Source organism: Neolamprologus brichardi, chromosome 11 (genome assembly GCF_056152115.1).
Source record: "Neolamprologus brichardi isolate AB-2024 chromosome 11, ASM5615211v1, whole genome shotgun sequence".
In the NCBI taxonomy this organism is placed as follows: Eukaryota; Metazoa; Chordata; class Actinopteri; order Cichliformes; family Cichlidae; genus Neolamprologus; species Neolamprologus brichardi.
In genome coordinates this window covers 6,088,190-6,107,500 of record NC_142114.1, presented here as the reverse complement: position 1 = coordinate 6,107,500, position 19,311 = coordinate 6,088,190, and the positions used below count along the sequence as shown (strand labels likewise).

Below are 19,311 nucleotides of genomic sequence, written 5' to 3'. Positions count from 1 at the left end.
CCGTTTGAAGTGCAGCTGATTTTGGACTCCTTTGACTTGATGATGTTGCAATATGTAAGGTCTGCTCTTGTTTAAGAGCAGGCCGGTCCTCACAGGGTTTAGAATGACTTTCATTTTCTCGAACCTCCATTTTCACGGATTCCACCTCAGTGTTCTGAAGGAAACAAGAAAGCAAGACTGTAATTTAAAAGATATTATACTTATCATGACCTAAGAATAACAAGGTTTATCAAAGAGTAATCTTTCAAAGGTATTTGATTTTAAATAGTTAATCTTACAGGTTTTATCAGCTGATGACAATTCTAATTAAAAGGTATGTGCAGCCACTACAGCTCTGAAACCTTTTAAGATACCAAGAAGGACTTCAACTAGTGTCTAACCATACACACGTTTCTCAAAAACAAACTTTCACATTATATTAAAGACTTTCCTTTAAACTACTGCAGTAAACAGAACACCGTGTAAAGCCATGAACAGGAAAATCAGCACTCTGATCAACAAGCAACAACAAAAGCCGTTCATATTAGATCTAACCAAATTCTTACCAAATCTGGAAGTGGTGAAATACTGGGAGGCATGGGCTTAAACAATCTGATTATCTCTTCAACAGATAATGTGTCCATCTCCGTAGATGACTCAGCAGTTTTGCGTGCCTTAGGTGATCGCTTGCTCTTTTTTGGAGTGCCTGCCTGCTTTCTTTCACCAGAGCACTGAAGAGATGCTTTGTGCTTGATGGCATCCTGTGCGCAAGGAGACTGTTTTAATGGCGTACAAGTTGCTTTCGCTGGAATGTGCAAACTGTGGGGTTCACTGATCTTCGGAGAACCAAACGGGGACATTTTACTCAAATGAGAGTGCAGTGTGGCTTGTGGAGAGGAAGGAGGAGCTCTGGACTCTGAAATTAAAAGAATAAAAGAAGATATTGTGTATGTAGAGGTGTAGAATTGTTAAATAAAAGAAAAATATATATGCTGTTATGTTACAAACAATACCGTGAAAGTGCATCTGGTTTACAGACGACTCCTGCTCTGGGTCTACACATGCCCACAAGTTCTCTAGCAACATCCGGAACTTTTCTGCAACACAGGATAAAACATAATTGCAATTACAATGTAAAAATCAGGCCGCTTTGGGGGTTAGTGTATGCACGCAGCTTTTCAAATGAAATCACAAAATCTGTAAACAGCTGCATACCTTTGTCAATTTTAGGCTCTGCAGGCGCACTTGCTTGAGTTGTTGTGCTCCTGTATTCTTGAGAGATAATTCAGATATTGTTTAAAAACAGATTTTAAGTCAGGAAATGGATGCTGTTAAAAATTAAACAGACAATATTATTGTTTCCTTTAATGCTGAAAATATTATCGTTAATAATTTTCATTGTTGATTTTTACCTTTGTTCCTTTCCCTTTCCAGTTTCATCAGTCTCACCTACAAAACAGAAACGAAATTATACACAGATAATGGTCATGGTCCTATTCCAGAAAGCAGGCTTAGCTAGCAAACTTGAGTATTCTGATCCAGAAAGCCAGTGAACTTCAACTCTTACCAGGGTAACAGACTGAACTTAACCTGCTGCTGGCAGGTTTTCTATAGAAAACTCTGATTTCTCTTTGACTCTCCCTTTCCTGCTGCGTCTGAACCAGCTGACTAACACCCTGATTCATTTCAAAGCAAAGAAACACTGTACTTAATATGAGCGCTTTAACAATCATCCAGTCTTCAGTATACAAGGATGGAGACAGCAATTATATCACTGATTTATAATCAGCTCAGAATAAAATGTAGTCTCCATGCACTGTGTGGCTCTAATGCAGCTCTAATGCAGCACGATGACCTGGATGACAGAGAACCTTCACAGACACATTGCCGTACTCTAATGCAGTAATGCAGCTGTCTCTGCTCCAGAGTTTTGGCTACGTGCATAAGCATCATGGTCGGCATTGACATATGTTCACATTCCTCTGTCCATTGGATTTCTCTCATCGGCTATTCTGGAATTGAAAACTCAGAGCTGTCGAACCTGTACTCTGGTCTATCGTACTAGAAAATATTTTACTCCATAACGTTTGTAAAGGGCTTCACTGCACCTGTAGATCGTTGATATTTTTCTCTAGTATGGTCTTCTCTTTGGTCAGTTGGGAAATTTGATGCTTCTGTTGGCAAACTGAATCTAAAAAAATATCAAAGAAATCACAGCTTTGACAGCAAACAAACACTCACATAAAAGACTCAGAACTTATTAACAGCAACAAAATATTTAGTAAAATTTGATTTTAAATACCTTCAAGAATTCTGATTTTATTTTCAAGGCTGTCCTTTCTGTTGATGAGAAAACAACATGGAAGCTTTTTTCAGTGCAATTCATTTTAAAAGCTTTGCTCAAAAAAAGAAAGAAGAAGATGAACCTCAAACTGTGACTAATCATATATTTCAACAGCTCATGCAAATTCTTACGTGCTTGTCATCTTGGCGTTTTCATCCATGAGTTTTTCAGCTTGCTCTGCTTGTGCCTGAGATTTCTGCAAGGATGTCTACACAAGTGACATTTTTTATGGGTTTTAGCAGATTTATGTAAAGCTACTGTGAATGCTAGCTGCATTTTTGTAAATTATGATATTAAACTAAGGTCAAACAATTCATTTGGAGAGCATTCCTTTAGTTTACCTGGGATATCAGCAAATCGTTTTCCACCACAGCCTTTTCTCTTTTCAGCTGTGCATTTTCAAGTGTTTGTTTGTCTGCCAAATCTAAGAGAGACAATTTAGGACAAATTCAATCAATTACAATTACAAGTCTTCCCTGGTACAAATCACACCATGCAAATGCAAAGTACCTTTAACATTTTTTAGCTGGTCTTCAAGCTTTGTGTTCCTGATGAAAATGGAAAATGCCAGTTAGCATTTTAGAATGATAACAACATTAATAATAATGATAATACTTTTGTAGCGCTTATCAAATCCAGTGTCACAAAGTGCTTTACCAAAAAACAGACCAAAACAAAAGTAAACAAACAAAAAAATCCCTTCAAAATGAAAGGAGATTAATAAAAACGAACAATTCCAAAGCAAAAAACATTATTTGTGCTGTTATGACCAAGACTAAATCCAGTACATACTCTGCTATTGTCTCGCTTTTTTCCACCTTCAGTTTTTCCACCTCTTCAGATAGTTGTTCATACACCTTAAGAGCACTCTGTAAAAAAATAATTAATTTGTGAATAATCAGCAAAGGCCAGAAACTAATGAAATATTATTAGTGTGAATTATTTGGTGTGAAAACAGTATTAAGAGTCAGACATATGATTACACGTTAGGACATTTCAAAAGATTGTAAAGTGTAACCGCTTACCTTCTTTTCTTCCAGTTCTGCTTGCACCGATTCATAATCAGCCGTCTTTTTCTCCAGAGTAACAAGCCGGATCTGAAGCTCTTCCAGCTGCTGCTGAAGCCTGATTGTGTCACTGCACATAACAAGTTGAGAACATGGATCCATGTGTTAAACCAATGGAATGTAGCAAAAGAACAAAAAACAAACCCAAAAACATTTTATGTTTTTTTAATTCTACAAATTTTCATAAAGTAGCAATGTCCTGAAAGTGAATGGCTATTGTTCATGAAAGCTTCGTTTTCAAAGATAAGAAGTTTTTATATACAGTCACACCATTTATCAAGGTGTCTAAGTGAGAGGATCACTGTCTTAATTATCTGAGTAACATGGACATAGAAAGTTTTACTTAAACTGAGACTTCATCTTTTTTTGGCTTCTCTCTTTAGCAGCTCACAGTCGCCACAGCTGATCGCCTGCTTCCATAGCATCCTCCTCTGTCACACCAAACCACTTCATGTCCTCGATCACTACATCCATCAAACTTTGTTGCGGTCTTGCTCTTTTCCACCTGCCTGGAAACTCCATCTTCAACATTCTTTGTCTAATATATCCACTCTCTCTCTTTTCCATGTCTTTGCATCATCAGCAGTGCCAGTCATACCTTATAGCAGATCTCACTACCATATATTCATTCTAGCTGCGATCATTCCGTCATCTCCACCCACTCAATCCTGCCTGCATTCTCTTCTTCATTGTCTGTTGCTTTGGATGATTGACATCAAACATTAAAACTCATCCTTTTTCCTAGTCTACTCCTTGCAGTTTCTCTCAATGTCTCTCATTCACACAAATGTATTCTACTTTATTTGTACCGACTTTCATTCCTCTTCTCTCCATCCTATATTCACAAACAAACAATGGTTTGCGAAATGGCTTTAAAACTTCTTTTAAAAAAAATCAAGTAAATGTAAAGTCACTTACGAACATCAGTTCCATTAGAAAGCACTTAGGGAGAAACTTTGGACAAATTACTGTAATTTCAGCTAGTTTGCTTGTAGCTGATGACAGCCGCCATGTTTCAGAGCAAATCAAAACACAGGAGTTTTGCTTGTATGCCGAATACCGCAACTACGACCTGTTCACGTCTCAACGTAAGACATATTACCAAGGCAATAACCGCCCGTTGGTACTTACTCTGAAACCGCTATCTTCTGTTTTAGTGCCAGGAATGAAGACACATATTCAGCCAGACTCTGACGAAAGACAACAAAACAAACAGGGGACATCACAGTTAGTAAAGACTTATCAACACGTTAACTCCACAAGATAAAAACACATTAAATCGCTCCATAATGTTTAAGATCTGGATCGAAAAGATGAGGTAAAGCACCGTAACTGATTTCTCGGTAACAAAAAAGCCCCCCAAAACATCACCAACCTGCTGCAAAACAGAGCAGTTTTGACAGTTTCCAGTCGTCGCGTCCGCGGCGATTGCCAACGCTTTGGACTGATTCTCCCCTGGCATCATAGTAAGAAAAATCCCACCGATACCCAGGCAGCCTTTACGTTTTATTCTGAAAACGGAAAACTTTCATATCTTAGTGTCACAAATTCCACGACGGGTCGTCTATGTTCAAAACAACTTCACATTTTCGTGTCTCCCACGTTGACCAAGGACCCAAGCGAAGGACCCCTTTAGAGGTAGCTTTGCAAAATGCCTGTCGCCGTGAAATATAAGATTTCTAAATAATAAGTTCAGAACATATTCATATTATATTCACAAGTTACGTATTGAATTGAATATCGGTAACGCGTACGTACGAATTTAAAATAAATTTTACCGCTTCCTTACCGTGATACCTCCTGTTGTTCAAGTTTTTTCTTCAGGCATTTCAGTCTCGTTTTCGTCAAAATAAATTTGTTTGTGTAAGTATCAGGAATGAACGAGGCAGGAGTAACCGTTTCCTGTAGTTTTAACATGATATAGTCTGTTTTAAATGTTTTATGTTGTTGTAGTGTTAGCTAAGATTTGCGAAGCCCGAAAAAACTATTTTCACTCTGTCAAACCCACTGTTAATAAAGTGGCGACATCTGCTGGACAAATTCTACATATTGGCTTTGTGTGTTTAAATTTGAAAAATAAGTTAACACTCAATATTTACGTGTATGTGTTTATGTGTATTATGTGTATATTTTTCCATGAATTCTCCGTGTAACTACTGAGCTACTTAAAATATAGTTCACAGCCTGCGTATTGAATTCCGTTTTCATGATAATAATGTGACGGAATATTGGTCACGTGATTTTTTTTCCTGCGTAAAGTCCACGTGTTGACTCTGAATGTTATTAAGGTGGAAGAACTGTAATTTTTTAGGTAGTCAGACTGTTTTTGTCTTCAAAGTCCTACAAAACACAAAACACACAAAACTGGCTGTGTTTCAAATGGAGTCCTTTGACTTTAATAAATACCTGCAGTGTGACACAGCAAAAGAGGTGATCTGTGTTGTGATGTAATAGATAAACATGAATTGAATTCTTGTCTATAGCAGCAATCTTCCTATGAGCCAATTATCCTAGATATCTACAACCTCCAGGAGCTAGAAAAAAAAATCTGATTTTTAGGTATTTTAAAATGAACGATGCAAAGATAGTCAGGTATTGAATTGCAGTTTTTTATACTTAACATTTCTTGACTCTGCATGGAATTACAGCTTGATGGTAATACAGACTGAAGGTGTAAGCTATATTGTAGTACATGCAGTAATAAGTAAATCTTTTTAGGCTAAAGAGAGGAGGTATCAAAAAGGTACAGGATATTTTTCCATTCACTTTCTTTAATGTAGTAAGTGAAGATACAAGTACTAGCAGCTGAAGTAGCCTCAGCCAGTTGAATGTCCATGACAATCAAATATGACTACACAGACACAAGTACACATTCAAAGCACTTAAAAAACAACAACAACAACAACAACAACAACAAAACGGTACTAGAATAGAATCAACTTTTTGGGCTACTAATGAACAGCTCAATAAATCTATTTTGTATCAAAATAATGTTGTAATAAAGGCTCAAGGAAGACCTGCACATAACTGCAAGAGTGACATCAGAAGAACAAGGAATCACTACATTTTTGATTTAGAAATTACAGTTGATCTTCACCAGCTGCACAGCCAGAGGTTCTGATGTGTTAGTCTGTCACATAAGTGGTTTAGACATTGGTTCAAAAGCATGAAGCATGCTTAGCAGGTCAGACCTCTCACATCAGCACGTTTAGTAATAAAATCAAATCTGTTTTTTAAACTTCACACCATTGCCTAACTACAAATTATACTTGTTACCTAAAAATATAAATACAAAAAAAACAAACAAAAAGAATATATGGGATCTAGGTTCATACAATAATGCCATTAGGCCTATTATAATGGGGCACTTATGTACCTAAAATAACAGAACATAATATGAACTATTTTAGTTCGTATTAGTTCAGTGAGTTGTTCCTTGTGTTATGAACGTCGCAGCTGTTTTCTACAGTCATTGGCCAGCAGAGGTAAATTACATGAAGAGTTGCATTATGACTGAGGGAAAAAGATACCTCCACACAGTTACCTCTGGGACTAAGAAGTCACTTGGATCAGCGACCACTGAAAACCCAACGTCCAGATGAACACAATCAACTTCCTAGGGTTACCGCCACAGTTTCAACCGTACAACTTTAATGATATAATATGATGTCAGCTGTACACACAGAAGGAACATAACAGCATATTAGACATACCAGTTACATATGGGATATGAAATACAAGGCTAGCTCTTATCTGCTTCAAATTGTGTTAGCAAAACCTCAGATTACAATATTGAGTCCACCAACTATATTTAAAGAGACAGACATAGATAGTAAAGCTACAAATGAAGGCTCACTGCTATTATGGTAATAGCTATATTTTCAAACCGTGCATGTGAAACAGGATGGATACACATAACACTCTGGAGCGGAGCCATATTTGTACTATTGACAATGTAAGTTAAGCCGGAGTAGGCCATCCTATATAGCTATATATCCAGCTATATCTCCTATATAGCTTGGGGAAGGACCTCCCCTTTGTCCTGACCCTCCCCTTGGCTCTGTTTCAAGATCTACTTCATTATGGGAGAGTCTGACCAAACATAAGTCAGATCTGATCAATTGAGTAGAACAAAGTAATATTAAAAAAATATTTTAAAAAAAAAGTATTTAAAGAAAATGTGAAACCAAACATTAAAAACGTTTTGGGTGCAAATTAATGTGTTACTGTAATGGCGTTACATTTTCAGTAAAGTTACACACAGTCCTGCAATCAGCTGATTTCCCTTTGTGTGCTTGTGAAAATTATTTTTATTAACATTGTGCAAAAGCATCTGCACAGACAGTATGCTAACACATAGCTAGGCAAGAAACCAGAAACATGTCAAAGCTAAGCCTTCCAGCCCAGCAGCCAGGGGCGGATTTTCAGCAGAAAAAAGGCACTTAGACTTGTAGCACTGAAACATCCATTTCTACACGTACATATCACCCTGGCGTTCGCTTTAAAGTCTCTTTAAAAGGAGGTCAAATGCACCGTAAATTTAGAAAACACCAGCAAATAGAAAAATATGCAGTCCAAAACCTTCACAAAAAAAACAGCAGAAGTGTTTTGGGGGAGACAATAATGTGACGGACCAGATACGAAACTGAACAGCTTATAGCAAACATGTATCCACATTGTTATATGAAAAATGCAACTAAAACACACATTACCTGCATGTTTTTCCTCACTCACAACACAGATGAAACCATCTCTTCTTTTAAGCGTCTCAGTGCAAACCTTTGTGGTTTCTATCGCTGTTCCGTCATGTTATTATCTCCAAAAACACTTGAGTTGTGTTTTGTATTATTTGGAGTTTTTTTTTCTTACTTGTTTTATTCAACTTCCATTGGGTATTGCGTGCTCTTACAGCATTTTTATATTTGCTGATGTTTTCTTGAGTCACAGTGTGTTTGACTTCTCAGGGCCACCATACTTTGGGCCAGGTTTCATCTTTTCTTTGTGTTGCCGGCTTTGTGTTCATAAATAAAAACTAAAACAAAGATGAAATCGGGATATGGATAAAAATTAGGATAGGAATTTGAGTCATTGTGCGGGTCTGTAGCCTAAAGTTTTTATTTCTGACTGATAATTAAGTGACAATGTGTTTCAGGTCATTTTGTGGAGTAAAGAAAAAGCAATGCAATTGCTTTGTCCAAAAAGTAATTTAGTAGCTTAGTGCATTGCACTGAACTAACTGTACTAAAAAGACATTCCATCAAAGTTGAGTAGGTAGGTAAAGCAGAGAACTACCATGTAATCTTACTTATGTTGGAAGGAACATAATAAATAGAAGCAAAGACTGGAGTTAAGATGTTTAAATGTACATATATACATTACAGCTGTTACAAGTAAAAGTTATAAATCTGTATTTTGAAGCCAGAGAAATGCAAAAGACGTACTAGCCCCCGCTATGGTAGAGTGGAACAATGGTGACAGTGATGTCAGTGATATGGTGCAATCCTAATCCTATGTAAAGGCATGATGACAGCGCCATGCCCAGTTGAAGACTGTAGCCAAAGTTGTATGACTCAAGCGATCAAGTTTCCATCCTGAATATTTGTTTTTCTGCTTTTCTCCAGGAGTCCTTTTAGAGTTTCAAGTTTATCCCCCCCTGAAAGATACTCTGTCCAACTTAAAGCTAAAAATGATGAAATCGGGGCTCATGTTCCTGTAGTTACACATTTTGTTTATCTTATTTCATTACCACCGTAAAAAAAAAAAAAATCATATTGTAATAGTATTACCTATCATCCATCAGTGCTTTTAAAATGTAATTGATATGTAACGCATTTTTGTGCCATATAAATGCATGCAAATGTCATGTATAATAATGTAGGACACATTAAACAACACACTGATATGGCTTGTTAGTGATTTCACTTGACAGCTGCTTTCTTTTAAAAAAAAATAAAATAAAGGTTTTGCATAAAAAGGTGCAGTTTGACAGCATGTAATGAAAATTAATAACACATATTAAGGTAATGGGCTTAGGGTAGAGTAATACAAGGACACATTTATAATGCTTAATCATACAGTTTTCCAGAAACACTGCATTGCAAAGCCAATAAATAAAACAAATAATACTGTACACGGGTCACACAATTCATTTGTTATTTCCTGAAGCTTGAACATTTCACACTGATTTCATGAATTCAATGCGACAAAGTTGTAGCACCACTTGGAAGGAAAGCCACATCACGCAGACTTATCCCATCACAGAAAACATATGCATCTGATGATGCAGTTGATTTGTGCTCTCTTCTTTTTTTACTTTTACATGACAACTTACATGGCAACTGCCCAGCTATTAAAGAAATACACATTGATTAGCATGTCATTTTTGTTCTCTTTTTTTTAATAAAAAAAAAAAATTAAGCTCAAAAATTTATTTATACCTTTATCGTCTCTTTGAAACGTCCCTTTTCATTAAGAAACCACAGATTGTCAATTCATCAGGGTCTGCAGCGCAGACCGGGGCATATCACGTGTTGCGTGGCAGCGCTTGAAGACGTCTTTCTTTGTTGGTTTGCCATCGTTGGCCTTTGGTTGACTGAGAGATGCTGAGTGTCCTGAGTACAGATCTTTTGAGCTACAGTATATAAACAAAGCTGGGATTTTTCAGTTTCTTTTAGACATGTCCATCCTATTTGCTTTAATCACGATTACTATTTTGTTAGTTCCTCCACATAATTCTTGTCTTTATTTGTGTTTTCCCGATCCCATTCCTGTGTAGTGCTGTCAACATCAAGTTCTTGTATCCAGATGTCCGGCATCGCAGAGAGAAAATGAAGAGCACTTCCAAAGAAAAGGCTTTGTATTTCAGTGCTCGCCACATGCTTAAAACCACAACCATGTTTTGCAGTCTTTTGACTAACTACCTATCTGCCTGTACAGCGGACTGAGTCACGTCCTAGGATTATAGGTTTGAATTTGAACATGACTGGCAGCACTGCTTGCCATAGAACTTGTGGTTGCAGACTCCATGTTGGGGCACCAGGTAACACCAGCTGAAGTAATCCTGACATGCAAGTTCTGTGTAAAAAGAAGAGAAAAAAAAGTGAAATTCCTTTTCTTTTTTGGGAGATCTTTTGAGAGAATAAGAGCACTGGTACCTTTCTTCTCAGGTTGTGGACAGAAGATGGTGTTGCAGGCCTGGGACACTGCAGGTTTGAGATGGACGGCACAGCCGGTGGAAGGTTTCTCTTCCGCCAGACACTGGACCGCCCTGGCCTGCACTCCTCCTCCACATGTCACCGTGCACTGCAGAGAGCAAAGCAACAAGGAACGGATTATAGATACTGTGAATCTCCTTTGTGAGACACATTCGCTCCCTCCTCTTGTTTATGTTACCAAAGTGGAAATTCTGCTGATACCTGAGACCAAGGAGACGAGCGCCATTCTGGCCGAGGTGGAGGGTGGGCTGGATAGCTCCGATGATGCGTCTTCCATTGGTAGAGCACTGATTGCGTTGTGCGGACAGGACATTCAGCCAGGATGCAGGGCTTCTGAAGCTCTACTATGGGTTTGGGAACATGGTGGCACTTCTTGGGAGCAAGCTCTCTGTATTTTCCTGCAGTGTCCTTTATTATGAAATAGAGAAATTCACTAAAGCTATAGATGCCATTATATGATAAAGAACCTCCAACAAATCAATTTAGAAACACAAAAGCAAATAATTCAAATAATATTAACAAATTGGAATTTAAAGAGAATTTAAATGCAGCGAATTATTATGACACTGAAAAATGACACACACAATACACACCTTCTCTGCACACTTGATGAAGCGTGCCTGATAGCCACGACCACATGTTACTGAACACTGGATGTGGAACGGAGCAGAGACAGAGAGCTTATTCACACTAGCCAAAAATACATTTAAATACTGCATAAGTGCTGTTTTATTCATTTTAATTTCATACCTCTTGCCATGTGGAGACAAACCACTGGACCTTGCGTTGTTTCTGGCAGCGTCTGATGAAGCAGGAATCCTGACCAGCAGGTTTTGGCAGGCCTGCGCACTTGCTGTTGGGCAGCGTGTGCGCCTGGGCACCCGGGTTAGAGCTCACACACAGCACAGTCCTCTTCTTCAAACCATTGCCACACTTACGCGAGCACTGCCAAATAAAAACAAACATGATATCTGATTGCATTTAGGTATCGGAGCTTAATTAATGGCTGATCAGTTGGTTTAAATGCTACAGTATTAACAATCTTTGTTATCGTAGTTAGGTCCAAACTGTCATGTTATATTCCAGCATTGTCAAAGCCTTGTTATGTGTTACACACATTTTCATCATCCATTAACAAAGACATAAAAATGTAGACTAAACTGTTTTTTTGAGAATTTCTTTCCATTTTTTCCCAACTTCTTTCAAGCAGAAGGAACAAATTTATCAAAATTAATTGAGAGTTTGACATATTTAATTTAGCTATTACCTGCCTGGAACTATGAATGAAAGAAATGTCACATGCTAAACATCTTAACAGGCCAGCTATGCACAAATAGCATTTCAGAAAAGCTGCTATACAGCATAGTCACCACACAATGGATTACTGTGCTTTACTGCCTTAATAATTCCTTTGAGGTACTCCAGCAATTCCCTCAATATCCTTTTTTTTATTCTAGAAACAGCTAATGGGACGATCTAAATCTTGAAATGATTCACTACAGCCAATAAACACGGGGCTGTGACGCACTACACTGTGCCACAAGCTACCAGGGGGCGAGCGAACTGGACACCACTTGTGCCACGTCGTTGACGATATTTGGTGTAAAACGGCAGTTAAAATGTTACACTGAGACAAGTCACCACACAGAATGTATAGGATTTGGACAGAGAACAAAACACTGGAGGTCTCAGCGGGCACATTCATAGTTTAAAGCCACTGAGATCACTGTCATAAAATGTGGTGAAGCCATTAAAGCCGGGGCGAACTTCACAACACAATGTGCAGAGCTCTTTAGGGCTTACTGGGCGAGCGTATGACTTCAAAGGGGTTTTTCAAGCGGTGTTCTTCAGCAGCAACGTGCCAGCAGCGTAAACAAACAGCTTTAAAGTTTCGCACTCTCACCTGTGACCACGACCCAGTTGTCCAAACCGGTGGACAGCTGTGTGTGTTGCAGGTCTGCTTCCTGACCGGGGATGGCTGGGCACAACGAGAGTCAGCCAGGGTGTCCACGTCAGTCTGGCTGGTTCTCTGGACACACTGGACCTGCCGAGTCTGCTCCCCTCCTCCACAGCTTCGGCTGCACACCCCCCACTCTCCTACAGACCAGCTGGGACAACACAACGCAAACCCATAGAGTCAATACGCACAGTTTCTTGATCAGTTAGATAAGTGTGCAGGAATTAATCATAATTATTGTTATTGTGGTATTGTTATTGTTATAATCACTGGTGTATTATGGAATCCATCTATGTTACCGGTATACAATCTGTGTTTGCCAGCAAAAAAGCAGTTGGGCAAAAAAACGCAAGAACAGGCTCAGGAACCCTTGAGTGGTGATTTCCACCACCCTAATTTCCACCATAGTCCACACTAGAGTGTAAACATGGCACAGAAATATTCACACACTTCAACACAAACACATACATATGGCAGGGACGACATTTTAATTAGCTAACGATACTGAAACTGGCTAAATTGTGTATAATGCTGCTGTTTTCCTGCTCTGTCAGTGCTAAGTGTATTTTTTATCTTTAATAACTTACCATTTTTTAATTATTCTATTTTTAAAATCATTTTTAGCTTAAGAGAAAGCCACACAGAATTTCACTGTGCAATGTATAATGACAATAAAGATCATCCATTCATATAATAGCGTCTGCAGAAGAGTGTTGAATCTAAGACATTGCAGACATGTGCAATGTTTCAAAATAAATCTAAACTAAATTTAAACTAAATCTGATATAAATTTTATATTGTGCACGTCATTATGGTTAATATGGCTTATTTGTCAATATTCTAAATATCATGTACAACCAGAACGGCAGGGTTTTTAAGCTGTAAGTTAAACCTCTGCAATATTTTAACCCCCCTTGCCTGGCTAAGCTGAATCATGACTAAAACTAAACATCACCACATATTTCTTTTGTACATAACACTCCAAACAGATGTTGGCAACTGCAAAAAAATGACTAGCTCGAGGTACCTTTTAAGCAGTTCAGTTTATACTATTTTAGTGCATTTTTCTTCCAAGACTGCGCCTCAGTAAAATGTGTTAAGTTGCCTAATCCTCAAGCCTTCGCACTTTCCTAAAGCTTTGTTGCATCTCTTCCAAATGACCCCAAACTAAGGGCGCAGGCAGCTCAATCGCTCAACACACACTCTGTTATCCTTTCTCTAACTTCACCCCAGTATACCCGCCCAGCCTCCTACGATTTACCCCAAACAACCCAAAACACTGCTGTCAGCACACTGAGCTGTGTATATTAACAGTCTAAACTTTATTTGCAGTAATTTGGTGCATCACTTGCTTGGAATGCTGCAGAAGGTCAGTGAGAAAAGCTCTGAAGGGCATCATATGTGCACTATCAAATGTAAATAAAGGCAGAAGTAGAAAATCTATCTTGTCTTTTGACATGTCATGAGGAAGATACACACTGCGGTAATAGCAAATGGTGGTTCAGGGGGAGCGAACGCGGCATGTAGAGATGAAAGTTTCAATTCGCTTGTTTATTTTAAAAAACCGACCAAGTAATCAACACATATATGTAATACATTTAACATGTTGACATAATATTTATTAACCTTTGGCAAAGAAATGTGAGCTGAACTTTGATGGCGTCATTAAACACATAAATAAATGCAAGCAGAACGCCAACCGAAGCCTAAGTGCAACACACCCTTCAAGAGCAGGGACTTTTTTGGGGTTTGTTTCATTTTTATTTTTAGTTTCACAAGGTACAAAATTCAGAATACCTTGTATTTTTTATAAATATATTTCCATAAATACTTCAATTCCTAATATGCACAAGATTACTATGTCACAGCATGCCAATTATAATTATAACAAGTATAGTAGCTGATGTCACTCATTTAACATTTAAGAAAAGTTATGATGACATAAAATCACTTATTATGACATATTGTCTTGGCTCTCTTACCCCTTCTTAGATATCCCTTCCTGCACAGGAAAGTAAAATATAGCCATCTGGCATACAGTTGGCAAAAATATTTGAATGTATATGATGATAAAGTGCAAATTAAAACTTTATTTCATACTCCAGGGTATTTACTTTTACCATGTAAATATCAACACAATCACGTCACAGGAACGGCCATCGAAATAATATACTGCTTAATGCTGGATCAAGTTATAGAACACCTTGTGATCTTTGCCTCGGCTGGTATGAGTAACTGTGGTTGAAGGATGAGTAAGCATCATGCTCCCTGGACAGAAGCACAAGAGCTCAGGTGTCCTGTGGTGTGTCAGATAGCCTTTGAGGTCTAAATGACGCTGTCTAAATGCACACTAGTGCATTAAATAACCTCTGACCAGTGTTTATAGCTTTGCCACTGTGCGTGTCTGCTTGGACTTTTACATGTATATATCACTGTGTGGTTTTTTTTTTTCAGTGTACACCAGCAGTGTGAGACAGAGTGATATCATGCTCTAAATGTGAGTGGGCATCGGAAACCTTTTTCCATGATGTAATGCTTGTTCGGTCCAAATCACTGGTTGCAGACACAGCAAAATTAAATAACTGCACGGCCTTAGAATAGGATGACATGTAGAGATAGACTGGTGACCACAGCCTGCTAGTCTACACTTGCATCCAAGTTTTGCATGTTTCGGTCGGTCCAGCATGTGTTCTGCTTCAGATCACAGTTCATGCATGGCGAGGGCCCACAAACTGTAAAAGACTCATGCACTTTGATAACTTGAATAAAAGAAGCACACGCACATTTACAATTTTTAACAAAAATGCTTAATACTAGACTGGATATTTGACAAAAGTATAACTGAAACTAGTTTAGCTTGAATAAAGCATGAAACGGAACTTTGATATAGTACAACACATTAATCAGGCAACTATATCCTATACATGTTATGGATGTTTAACAGGAAATCTGAGCATTGTATGGACGGCAATGGCATAAGAAGGTCTACGGAGGATGTAAATGCACAGGAATGCAGAGCAGGTTACACCGTAACCAACAGGAAAAATACTGTAAAGCCTATCTAATCTTATTAAGTTGAAAATATTTTGCAGCCACAAGAGAACTCTCATTTTTAGAGTCCTTATTGTTATCAGAAGACGTTTATACATCAAGAAATGTTGGGTTTTGCTCAGAACAGCGAAAATCTGTCAGATGTTGCTGTATGTGTCTTACCAACACATGGTTCCCAGGCACACACATATAAACACGCATACACATGCAGACCAGAAGCTCCAGCTTTAGATAATGAACGAGATAATCCTAAGAGACGGGTGTAAACTGTTGCGAGATTACTTTACAGCCTTTATTATCACTGCTTCCTCAGCTCAGTGTACACAGGCAGGTCCATTAGTGGCTAAACAGTACAAAGCAAGCAAAGGAGAAATAGATTATGTCAGAGGAGCATGCACATCTACCACGAATGAGTAAAGAAGTGCGAGAGAGAGAGGGCAAATATGAATCTGAACATAGGAGACAGAGGAGCAGACAGACAGCGTGGAGAGTGTTTGTCATGCAGTCACAGTCTTACAAATCCCCACTGAGAGATTGGAAGTGCTGTGGCCTGAGCACAACTTTGACTGAATGACAGCTATCCTTGGCTGACTGCTTGGTTGTACCAGTGTGGATTTTTTTTTCTTTTTTGGTGTGTATGCGTGGGCGATTGCTGGCAGTCGGATAGGATTGGAAAGGTGATGGAGAAAGGGAAAAAAGGTATCCTTATTAACGTATTCAACCTATTCGATTTATGGTTATGGCCAAGCCTGAAGAAACATAAGTGATGGACACTGCAGACAGCGTCTTAAAGCAGTCTTTGTATGTGGATGCATTAGAAGTGGAAGAGAGGTCTCAAAAAGGATATATTTCCCCCTCTTTCCAGAAACATCTAGTTTCGTGATGCCATTATGACCTATTTACCAAGAGAAATATAATTAGATTTTCCACTTTAAGTAAGGTATAGAAACATAATACCCTACCTGGATTTCCATCATGTCTATACAGTTATCAGAAATACTTCCATTTCAGTTGTGTTATTTCTGTGCAAAGGGAATACAGGAAATAATTAGGAAACGTAATTTAGACCACTCAGTGATTCTTGTATCAATACAAACTAGAAATAAATGAATTAGTCAAGCTTGGCATAACATTGTTATAGCAAATATTCCATATATTCATCAATTTCTACAGTTCGCAAAGTTTTACATAGATTGTTGCAATTTCACAGTGGATTCCACATTTGTTGTGCTTTGGGTTGTAAATTGATTGTATATTTATCAAACCAACACGTCCACTTTGATTGAAATTTTTGTATCGAAAAAGAGGCATGTTTCTTTCTAGCACGTTTGTTATTGGTTTCAGTTGTGTGTACTAAGTATAAACCTAACAAATTAATGTTGAAGTACTCTTTGTTTTCTTTTTCCTTTAAAGAAAACTGCATAAAGTACTGTTTGAAAGTTTGCTGTAGTGTTGTGTGTCTGCATTCTGATATACAATGAGCTTACAGACACAGCGGGATGCATTTGGAAAGGTGACCCAGAACAACTTGCAAGGTCTTATGTTTACTCCACTTCGCAAAAAGGAGTCGTTTCCATGACTGATAGTGTTCCTTTGCGTGTTTCTGTGCAGGTATAATTTTTGACAATGTGTGATCATTGTTATGCTGAAAAATGAAGCTGTTGCCAATGAGACGCTTTCCAGATGGTATCGCATGCTGATACCTATCATTTTCACATCCAAATTTCAAAATTTGGATTAATACTCTGCAAGACATGTTGCCACTGATTTTCAGCCCAGTTCTTGTGTAATTTGGCATATCTCAGCCTTTTCTCATCCCTCCACTGAAACCATTTCTAATGAGGCTTCAGTAAATAGTAATGGATCACCTGAAGGGCCAGATGCATCGCTCTTTTCTTTGATGGATTTTTTTCCCCCCCATTTCTTAAAGACATAACTTTGAGATGCTGTTCATCTGATGTAGATGCTTTTTAGACCTGATACTTCCTTCTTTTGTCCTCTACTTGTCCAGTTTCCTCAGATTTTATAAGGACACACTGCTCACCATGCTGAGATATGCCAGTTGTTGGCTGATTGCTCTTTGGGAATCACCTTGTTGGTGCAAGAACTACCTTATTCCTGTCAATCTGTGTTATCTTTGACATTTTTTAATAGAATCAACTAAATGATTATGTGTTTTTGTGACAGGCTGCTACTAACCAAGTATCTAAAGATACAATTTAAAATTGTTCTTTGCTATGCTGTCTGTTATGTGTAGATACAACACCACTTTATCCTTTGAGTTAGGGGCCTTTTTTATGCTTGAATTGTTCACAGGTCAGTGTTAAGTGGCTTGAGGCCTGCAAGAAAAATAAGTGAAAAAGCAGCTAAAAAAATGTGAAAGACCTACAAAAAGCATGGAGAACTATGGCTCAAGACTACTTTAAAAAATTACAACAATGTCTGGCTCCTTGGAAGAATAATCAAAAGAAATGATTGGTGGCATGGCTGACATGGCTTTCAGATACTAGTGTCGGTGCTAAACAATGATAAATGTAAGAGATAGAGGATGTTGAAGGCTCAGGCAGACAGCAATGAGGTGACAAGATCAAAGAGTCAAAGCCGTAAAGCATAGGAAAGTGGCTTTAGACATTACTATGGTCCCACGTGGATTCAAACCCTCCACGGACAGTAAAGCCATGAATGCACTTCACAGACCTTTCTTTCCGAGCAGACATGAGCTGGAGCTGAGGAACATTAATAATGGCTTCAACCTACTATGTAATGCAATTCAATGCAGCATTAAAAATGTTATTGGTTCCACCTAACTGAGAGGTCATCGTGTCTGCTGTCAGCTAGGCCTGTTCAATGCATATGAAGTGAATCATTTATAAACAGCACAAAAGCATAAAGACACAGTTTTGGTACCGCCATCTGTGTTGCATTTAAATTGTCAAGCATGTCACAGTTTTAAGATTTTGACTGCTTTCACACAACAACGAATAAAACATCCCCACGAAAATGTGGCTCTCCCTCTTTAATGGAAGCCCGTAAGATGTGGTTAAATGCTTTAAAGACTAACCGAGCTTGACCTTGTTGAGACTGTTTTTCTTACCATGCTGAGCTTAAATTGCACATAATTAAATAACAAAAACACATTTGTCAGGCATTAAAAACATACTCGGTAACAGTAATGACAGAAAACTCCAGGTGGAGTACAGAGGTGGCCCTCCTATCTTAAATTTTGATAAACCTTTATTTAAAACGCCTCACTTGTCTATGAGTAAAGACATTTTTTATCCTGGCTGGGAATCGTCTGCACAACTGGCAGCGGTGTGCTGTCATCATAGCACCATTTTTTTCCTTGAATAGTGAAAACAAAGTAAAAATGACTAAATAAAATACAGCACATTACTACACATGATGATACAATAAACCACAAAGATACTAAAAAAGGCTGAAATAACAAAGCTCTGGGGGGACATTTGTTCCTTTTCTGAAGACTTATACATATTGTCAGCGCCATCACTGCTTTATGCGAGTGAATACGAGACAGTTTTGTGGTCATCTTGTAGCATTTTCCCAGGTTACCTGTTCCAAAATGGAGACAAATGCAAGCTGAGCGAGAGGAAAATATTCAGGCAATGACAGAGCTATGCAGAGGAAAAATCCCCTTTTGAACGGCTGTTGGTTACTATAAAACACGAGATAAACTCTAAC

The 19,311-nt window shown here is 38.2% G+C and overlaps 2 protein-coding genes across 4 annotated transcripts in view; both read right to left on the bottom strand.

Moving 5' to 3' along the window:
• Positions 1-4,997, bottom strand: part of ice1 (KIAA0947-like (H. sapiens)) — a 12,668-nt gene extending 7,671 nt beyond the window's left edge. For 2 of the 3 annotated variants that reach the window (XM_006804393.2, XM_006804395.3), the window contains exons 1-14: positions 4,766-4,997; positions 4,522-4,580; positions 3,349-3,460; positions 3,116-3,192; positions 2,834-2,871; positions 2,665-2,747; positions 2,455-2,531; positions 2,282-2,319; positions 2,088-2,170; positions 1,392-1,428; positions 1,195-1,251; positions 993-1,076; positions 546-895; positions 1-154 (exon numbers count right to left, since the gene is read on the bottom strand). The exon at positions 1-154 is cut by the window's left edge and continues 2,504 nt beyond it. In XM_006804393.2, the coding sequence (XP_006804456.2) occupies positions 1-154; positions 546-895; positions 993-1,076; positions 1,195-1,251; positions 1,392-1,428; positions 2,088-2,170; positions 2,282-2,319; positions 2,455-2,531; positions 2,665-2,747; positions 2,834-2,871; positions 3,116-3,192; positions 3,349-3,460; positions 4,522-4,580; positions 4,766-4,855 (1,339 nt within the window). In that variant the 5' untranslated portion in view covers positions 4,856-4,997. Of the gene's footprint in view, positions 155-545; positions 896-992; positions 1,077-1,194; positions 1,252-1,391; positions 1,429-2,087; positions 2,171-2,281; positions 2,320-2,454; positions 2,532-2,664; positions 2,748-2,833; positions 2,872-3,115; positions 3,193-3,348; positions 3,461-3,733; positions 4,263-4,521; positions 4,581-4,765 lie in introns of those variants that run through there. The other variant, XM_006804394.3, reaches the window with a different exon arrangement.
• Positions 4,998-9,414: 4,417 nt separating this feature from the next.
• Positions 9,415-19,311, bottom strand: part of adamts16 (ADAM metallopeptidase with thrombospondin type 1 motif, 16) — a 49,734-nt gene continuing 39,837 nt past the window's right edge. Inside the window, exons 19-24 of the mRNA XM_006804396.3 lie at positions 12,508-12,712; positions 11,355-11,549; positions 11,198-11,254; positions 10,806-11,012; positions 10,545-10,692; positions 9,415-10,464 (exon numbers count right to left, since the gene is read on the bottom strand). Of these exons, the coding sequence (XP_006804459.2) occupies positions 10,349-10,464; positions 10,545-10,692; positions 10,806-11,012; positions 11,198-11,254; positions 11,355-11,549; positions 12,508-12,712 (928 nt within the window). The 3' untranslated portion in view covers positions 9,415-10,348. The remainder of the gene's footprint in view (positions 10,465-10,544; positions 10,693-10,805; positions 11,013-11,197; positions 11,255-11,354; positions 11,550-12,507; positions 12,713-19,311) is intronic.